General features: G+C 43.3%; 1 protein-coding gene across 6 annotated transcripts in view; it reads right to left on the bottom strand.

The window, feature by feature from the left end:
* LOC144723397 (ADP-ribosylation factor GTPase-activating protein 1-like) overlaps positions 1-8,857 on the bottom strand; it is a 50,370-nt gene that overhangs the window by 17,525 nt on the left and 23,988 nt on the right. For 3 of the 6 annotated variants that reach the window (XM_078602144.1, XM_078602145.1, XM_078602146.1), the window contains exons 7-8: positions 7,861-7,917; positions 454-486 (exon numbers count right to left, since the gene is read on the bottom strand). In XM_078602144.1, the coding sequence (XP_078458270.1) occupies positions 454-486; positions 7,861-7,917 (90 nt within the window). Of the gene's footprint in view, positions 1-453; positions 487-7,860; positions 7,918-7,956; positions 8,340-8,857 lie in introns of those variants that run through there. The other 3 variants (XM_078602142.1, XM_078602143.1, XM_078602148.1) reach the window with 1 other exon arrangement.

The following is an 8,857-nucleotide window of genomic DNA, read 5'->3' as shown; positions in this document are numbered from 1 at the left end:
ATAAACGCAGCAATCACTACCCTCGGCTGCAAAAATCGGGCAGGACCCTGCTGAAAGATGGCATGCGAATCAGCGAGGCTTTCCTGGGTGAACAAGTGCAGTAATAATTAAATAAATATTAATCTCGAATTAAACTCCTCGAGATGCCCACAGTAGTGCGTCATGGAAACAAGGGAGGAAATGCTGAACGCGCAGCCCAACCAGGAAACCACACTTGTATGGAGCGAAGGTCCCCTAGCACACGTTCAATGACGAATCGTAGCATGACAACGTTAAACGGTGCGAAGTCCCAAAGGTGCCGAGTGGTCCGATTGAACCGTGGGAGGGGAGAACCCTGCAGCGTGCAGTCTACTCTGCTATATCAATTCACCGTCACATTTCCTACGTCCACCTGAGCTTTACAGTCCCGTGGGGGAAGGAACGTAATATGAACATTAATGAATACACAATTACCTTTTGTGAGGCTTGGGATCCAAACTTGGCAGCCTGAAATAAACAGGAAAATTCAACTCTGAACCAAGCGCACCGTAATTTTGTAATAATTAGTTTTTTACATTTTCACCATTAATCTCATCAACATTCGTGTTTCTTACTTGCCTTTGGACAGTTTATAAAAAAAATGTGAAAACATTTTCCAAGGCCGATTTTTTGTATTCTTTATCCATAAATTGTACTCTGCTAATAATGATTCCATCTTGTAACATGCCGCACATTATTTGCACACTCTCGTGTGAGAACGACTCAAAGGCGCGAGGAGCAACCACAGACAAGCTGGACGGCTGCCACACCATGAGCCGGTGGTAATAATCCCCCAAGCTCAGTCGCCCTCTACATATGAAGGTGTTATCAGTCAATTAATGAGTGTTAACATGTGGGAGAAAACCGGAGCATCCGGAGAAAAGCCACACGTGCGACAGGAAAACACTCCATCTCATACAGACGGAACAGGTGGAGCAAGCTATTTTTAAATCCTTTATATTAAGTTCGCTTGCTTGCTTGCTTGCGTGCTTGCTTGCTTACGACCGTGCAAATCTTTCGGTCGTTTTTTAACCCACTTCCCGTGATCCAATCGAGCTGACATTTTGCACAGACTCGTTGTGCGTGACAATTTATTTTCGTGAATTTTTTTTTCCATAACTTTACACTTTTTAGGATTTTTTTTTATATTTAATTACCAATTGCTTAATGGTGGCAGGCAATCATCTGACCCATAGGTGGCAGCCATCTCAAGCCAGAGGACGAGAGGATTCTAGCCGCCACGCATATAAAGGATTTATAGTGAAAAACTTTGTTTTTACGGGTTAATTTTTTCTGTACTATCTTGCCATCCAGGGTATGGCTGATCGATGCCCCCAGGGAGTTTCACAACATGTGTACTATCCACCAACCCTCACTGCCTCCAGAGCGCTGGATTACAGGCGTGAGCCACCACTTCCCGACGACAATCTATACTTGCATGCCCATAGTCATTTGTGAAACGCGTGTTCATTGTTTTCCTTTTCAGTTTATCATCTTCTTATTTGAGATACATACAAAATTATCAGATTCCTATTTAAGTTAAGTCAATTAAGGGAGACTTTCACTTGTGTTTTAATGAAATTGGCCGATGGAGCCAAAGCCAGGGCATGAACGGAGGAGTTTGTTTTGGTTCAGTTCACATAAGGTTACGTTATTTCCCGTATAAACTGGAGTCGCTATGTACACGTAGCTTATTTAGGCTGTTTAGACAACATGGTTCGTGCACGTTTTCTTATTTGTTCCACGCATTACCCATATAGACCCTACTTCAGTATAATGTGTTCAGTGACGGTGCTGTCATCAAGAATATTTACACAACCAAGTGTGAAAGTGCTCCAGCCAATCGGGCTGAATAGGTCAAGCCGAATGAATAGGTCAGGCCTGGTAAATAGATAAGGTATGTGCGAGGTCAGGCATGACTTGCAGTAGCAATTAAGATCTACAAGCTGCAATATTCCTATTGAAACGTGCAATAACATCCAGAACATGTCTATCTGTCATGTGGAGCTGTTCATAAAACATGTGCACATATACCATTACATTTAAGCCAGGTCAGAGAGTTGGGACTTTACCAGAGCAACGATGAAAGTAATGTCCACCTTCTGAATAAAGGTGCACTTGGGAGAATGCCAGGAATGCCATGTAAGGATAGGGTCAGTAACTTAGGCGTTCGCAATCGAACATGGCAAGAAACCTTTGACGATGTAGTGGGGAAAAGTGGGCGGTGATGGACGAGACGTGGGCACAGGATGGAGGAGGGCAGATTACCGAGAACGGCATTGGAGCGGTACTCAGAGGGCGGCACTAAGATCGCAACGCATGTCACCACGTGGCGGCACACAAAGGGGGATGTACATCATGTCTTAATCAGCATAACAGATGCTACAAATGTATGGTGGGGAGGGGGGGGTTGAATGATACACGTGGGAAAGTGTGGAGTCAGAGAAGGCTTAATGCAGGAATGTTTCAGATTGTTTCAAGGAGGGGTTTTGTGGAATTTCATTTTTTATATATCAGTGCAGGAAAATATGCAAAGCTAAGATTATAAAAAAAAGGTTTCTCTGTTATTTGGTCTTAATGAAAAGCTAAACATGTCGTTCAAGACTAACACTGAGAGGTCATGTAACAAAATGTTTGTGATGCCAATGCAGATGATGGTAACGCTGATGTTACTAATCATGCTCCTTAGCCATGTATCAATTAAATCGTACAATCTGAAGATGGATTTTAATAAAAAATTATATATGTTTTAATTGCATTGATGATGTTTTATTTTATTGTCTATCATAGATTTTGAGAATAAGTTTTTCTCCTTTTATCTGGCAACAAAACAGGTAATAAAAATAAAACATAATAAAATAATTCTCACGACGTTTCGGCCACAAAGCAAGCAGCCGTCCTCAGGTGAAGAACAGGTCTGTCGATAAGACAGAGTCTGAATGACACGTCCTGGGCTTGGAGCGTCTAATTAAGCTGGGAGGGAGGAGGAAGAGCGCCTTGACAAAAGAATTTGCATATCAAGAGGAATTTTAGCATATTTATGTAATATTACACTATGTATTATTCTACCCACCCTACTGCACACCACACTGCTGCATATTCACCATACAACTACGACACCATGTATTACCTTGTACATTGTATTAAACATTACAATTTTATACTATTTATTATTATACAATCCGCTATACACTATACCATTGACCGTCGCGTGAAAGATACTAAGAGGAAGCAGCGAAATATGTCAATGGGAGAGTGGTGGTTGGAGACTTGCAGCGGAGCAAAGAATCCATTCCCTGCGGAGAATACAAGATATATAGTCAATGCCAGTGAGTGGAACGCGGTCTGAAAGTCACTGTAAACGTGAACACAATCAGTTAAGATCCGAAATGGTTTATTACATCCTTGCAATGATTATTGAGCCAGAATCCATCTTCTCGGTTGAAATTGTCTCTGTCTTTGTAAATGTGGATCGCCTCATGAACGAATCTCTCATGGTAGCCAGATGGCTTGCAGAGAACCTCTGTCTTGGAGAAGTCAATGTCATGTGAGCCCACTGAATTGTAACAGTGATCTGCCACGGCTGATGTGTTTGTCCTACCGTGTTTCAAGTCTGCTTCATGTTCACGGATTCGGTCCGAGACATGTCGTTTGGTTTCTCCAATGTAACTGCTACTACAGAGGCAACTTAGTTTGTAGACGCCAGGGTACTGTATGTCAGGAACCACATCTTTTACAGACGGGACCAGATCACGGATTTTATGTACTGTGTTGAATCGGACCTGGATCTTGTGTTTTATCAAGATTTTGGAGATCTTTTTTGTGACCCCAGCAATGTAGGGTAAGGTGATGGTTTTGAAAGGCTCCTCAACAGGATCCTTCTTGATGGTTGGAGTGATGGCTTTGCGGATTGTGTAGTCGGAGTAACCATTAGCTTTAAGAGCTTGGCGTACGTGTTTGAGTTCACTGGCAATGTGTTCCTGGTCAGAGATGCATTGGGCTCTATGGTATAGAGTCTTGATGAGGGAATTCTTCTGGGATGGATGGTGGTGGGAATCCGGTTTTAGTTAAGCATCCGTATGGGTGGCTTTCCTGTAGACAGAATGGCTCATTGAATCATCAGGTCTCCTTTTAACTAGGACATCCAAAAAGGGTAGCTTTCCATCTTTTTCGACTTCCATGGTGAATCTGATGGCTGGGTGTATGGAATTGATGTGGTCGAGGAATTGGTCTAGAGCAGGCCGGCCATGTGGCCAGATGACAAAAGTGTCATCTACGTACCTCTTCCATAAGGTCGGGCGTAGAGTGGTAGTCTGGATGGCGTCAGTCTCAAATTTCGCCATGAAAATGTTGGCTACAACCCGAGAGAGGGGGGAACCCATTGGGGTGCCCTCAGTTTGTTTGTAGAAAGTTCCATTCCAGGTGAAGACTCTATACCATAGAGCCCAATGCATCTCTGACTAGGAACACATTGCCAGTGAACTCAAACACGTACGCCAAGCTCTTAAGGCTAATGGTTACTCCGACTACACAATCCGCAAAGCCATCACTCCAACCATCAAGAAGGATCCTGTTGAGAAGCCTTTCAAAACCATCACCTTACCCTACATTGCTGGGGTCACAAAAAATATCTCCAAAATCTTGATAAAACACAAGATCCAGGTCCGATTCAACACAGTACATAAAATCCGTGATCTGGTCCCGTCTGTAAAAGATGTGGTTCCAGACATACAGTACCCTGGCGTCTACAAACTAAGTTGCCTCTGTGGTAGCAGTTACATTGGAGAAACCAAACGACATGTCTCGGACCGAATCCGTGAACATAAAGCAGACTTGAAACACGGTAGGACAAACACCTCAGCAGTGGCAGATCACTGTTACAATTCAGTGGGCTCACATGACATTGACTTCTCCAAGACAGAGGTTCTCTGCAAGCCATCTGGCTACCATGAGAGATTCGTTCATGAGGCGATCCACATATACAAAGACAGAGACAATTTCAACCGAGAAAATTGATTCTGGCTCAATAATCATTGGAAGGACGTAATAAACCATTTCGGATCTTAACTCATTGTGTTTACATTTACAGTGACTTTCAGACCGCGTTCCACTCACTGGCATTGACTATATATCTTGTATTCTCCGCAGGGAATGGATTCTTTGCTCCGCTGCAAGTCTCCAACCATCACTCTCCCATTGACATATTTCGCTGCTTCCTCTTAGTATCTTTCACGCGACGGTCAACGGTATAGTGTATAGCGGATTGTATAATAAATAGTATAAAATTGTAATGTTTAATACAATGTACAAGGTAATACATGGTGTCGTAGTTGTATAGTGAATATGCAGCAGTGTGGTGTACAGTAGGGTGGGTAGAATAATACATAGTGTAATATTACAATGTATAATATTACAATGTATAAGGTGGTGTATAGTAATCACAAGTAGTACTAGTCGCATATCTGCATTTCCCATAAATATTCTAAAATTCGAAGTTGTGTGGTGAATATGCAGCAGTGTGGTGTGCAGTAGGGTGGGTAGAATAATACATAGTGTAATATTACATAAATATGCTAAAATTCCTCTTGATATGCAAATTATTTCGTCAAGGCGCTCTTCCTCCTCCCTCCCAGCTTAAATAGACGCTCCAAGCCCAGGACGTGTCATTCAGACTCTCTTATCGACATACCTGTTCTTCACCTGAGGACGGCTGCTTGCGTTGTGGCCGAAACGTCGTGAGAATTATTTTATGTTTTATTTTTATTATTTTATTATTTCCATTCTACGTGACTTTACCGAAAGAACCAAGAAGATGAATCCCTGCAGTCACGAAAGCTTTGAATCGAAACAAAACAGGTGTTAAGTTGTTAAAACACCAAACTGACACCTTTTACAAGGAATCATGTCTGCATTAATCACAATACTTGTCGCCAAAATGCAAACAAAAAACACTCTGATAATACATGCATTGTCTTTGAAACTGATTGGTCCACACCAGAGACAGCTTTCTTTTGAGCCATATCTCAAATGGTGTTACACCAGAGGACGCCAAAATGCGTACAGCACAAAGACAATGCCACTATCAGAGTAATGCGAGCTCGGTGAGAGCAGCTACACCATGGGACCTCCTTTGCCAGTACCAAAATATGAGAATAAGTTTTTCCCCTTTTATCTGGCAACAAAACAGGTGTTAAGTTGTTAAAACACCAAACAGAAACCATTTATAAGTGTAGTGAGTCCAACTGAGTCGCAGACGTTGCTCTTTGGAGGCAACACTTTTATGTAACATCAACACCTAAGACAATGGGGGTAACTGCCCCTTCACCAGATACAGCCTAGGGTGGTGACCACCAGCTAACTACGCTTTCCTGAGGAGTTAAAGCTACGAAGGGTCAGGTCCTCGACCACGTGTTGATGTCTTGCAGGACGTAGAGCTTCAGCTTGTCGGATGCAGTGACCCCAGTCCCTCTCAGGGACCCATCTTATATCCCCTCACGGGTCGGGACTGCTCCGCCCTTGGCCCCGCCCGCCTTCTGGAGCCTTCTAGCTCCCTCTCGAGAGCTCTCCCCGGACACGTGATCACCCCCTGGGGGCCTCTCTGTGGACACTCCAGATCACGTGTCTGCGGGGTCAACCAGAGTGCATCGTGTGCCGTGGCCCTCTCGGGCCGGCACCATACGGTGACATCCCCGATGTCACTACACAAGGAATCATTTTAACACGTAGGCTTTCGCGACCAATGTTATTCATAATCAACGTTTTTTGGTTTAGATCGCGTTATTTATAAATGTGTCGTAACCCTCCACCACCCGACACGGCCAATCAGTAAAAATGTGTCACGTTGACAAAAGACAAATAGTTCACTGCTTTAGCCCACCGGTGTGTTGAAGCCACAACATTTACAATTTGAGTACGACGTTTCGCTGGTAATTGCATCCAGCATCATCGGGCAATTCGCCAGAATGGTGAGGCTCTGCTGTGTCTCATCAGGTGCACCTGATGAGTTAATGATGACGTCACCCTGCTGCTGCTCTATATAAGAACGGGAGACACAGCAGAGCCTCACCATTCTGGCGAATTGCCCGATGATGCTGGATGCAATTACCAGCGAAACGTCGTACTCAAATTGTAAATGTTGTGGCTTCAACACACCGGTGGGCTAAAACAGTGAACTATTTGTCTTTTGTCAACGTGACACATTTTTACTGATTGGCCGTGTCGGGTGGTGGAGGGTTATGACACATTTATAAATAACGCGATCTAAACCCAAAAACGTTGATTATGAACAAGGAATCATGTCTGAATAAATCACAACGGTACTGGCAAAGAAGGTCCCATGATGTAGATGCTCACCCCGAGCTCTCATTACTCCGATAGTGCATTGTCTTTGTGCTGTACGCCTTTTGGCGTCATCTGGTGTAACACCATTTGAGATATGGCTGAAAAGAAAGCTGTCTCTGGTGTGGACCAATCAGTTTCAAAGACAATGCATATATTATCACAGTATGTTTTTGTTTGCATTTTGACCACAGGTATTGTGGTTAATGCAGACATGATCCCTTGTAAAAGGTTTCAGTTTGGTGTTTTAACAACTTAACACCTGTTTTGTTGCCAGATAAAAGGGGAAAAACTTATTTTCATATTTTGGTACTGGCAAAGGAGGTCCCATGATATCATATATTTTGTATTGGTGGTTCTATTAGCCTATGAGGTGCATTTGCACGTAATTTGCATACATTGTAAATCATTGATTCGTAGATGCACGATGCGTGGCATACATTATGAGCATCGGAATCTAGGAGAGTGCGAGGAAAGTGACATTGGTATACATGCAGCTCTCACCCCTTCTTTGGCTGCAGCAGCGATCTTGCTGGCTCCCACCGCAAAGCTGCTCCAGCCCTTTCAAAAGCAACACAAATCATAATGAAACAACTTGGATAGTGCCAACCACTGTTTATTATTATTATGCTTGTTCACCCAGGAGAGGCTCACTTTAGTCTCAATTCTTTTTCACCAGGGACCTGCCAAGTTTTGGCAGTAGAGGGGTGATGTTGCTGCCGTGTGTGATCCCAATTGAGTCATTTGCAGGCAATCTTTCAGCATTGAGGGCGCCACAGTGGCAAGCTTTTATCTGCCTTGCCTGGTATACAGGAGGTTGTGGGTTCGATCCCGACCCTGACGCCTCTATATTTTGGACTTTGCACGTTCTCCCCGTGGTGGCGTGGATTTTTCTCTGGGTCCTCCGGTTTTTCCCTCCACATGATAAGCCACTTCGGAGTTTCCACTTGTGAAAAAGAGCTCGAGAGATCAGTGGTCCTTACCTGGTAAAATAAAAATTAGTTTAGTTTAAGTTTAGATGTTTGACCAATACCAGTTATACTATTGTGTTTTTTTTTGCTCTAAGAAGAAACCCGGAGAACCCGGGACAAAGCCCATGCAGAATGGAAGGGGGGGGGAACATACAAACTGCAAACAGAAAGACGCCCAAGTCAGGAATTGAACCAAGATCCTCTTTGCTGTGAGGCACAAGTGTTACCACTGTGCCACCCTGCCACCCAATAACATATGAATGTATGAGGTTGTTCGTCAACATCATTCGACCTGGTTTTGTGACTGTTGTTCCTATCCAAACACTTCCCCGTATAACCATCATCATGAATATCATCACCATCGTGGAACTTGGGTGCACAATTATTAATTATTACAGGTGCGACAATAACCCACATGTACGAGAACACAATGTACATCTTAGGTCATACAAATAACGTTGTTTAAATCTTTGCATACTAAAATTTAATTATGACAGCTCTATTGGATTTGTATGTTTTTTACCTAAAAG

This window comes from Lampetra planeri, chromosome 17 (assembly GCF_965212315.1).
Source record: "Lampetra planeri chromosome 17, kcLamPlan1.2.h2, whole genome shotgun sequence".
Classification (NCBI taxonomy): domain Eukaryota; kingdom Metazoa; phylum Chordata; class Hyperoartia; order Petromyzontiformes; family Petromyzontidae; genus Lampetra; species Lampetra planeri.
This window is presented reverse-complemented; position numbering and strand designations above follow the sequence as displayed.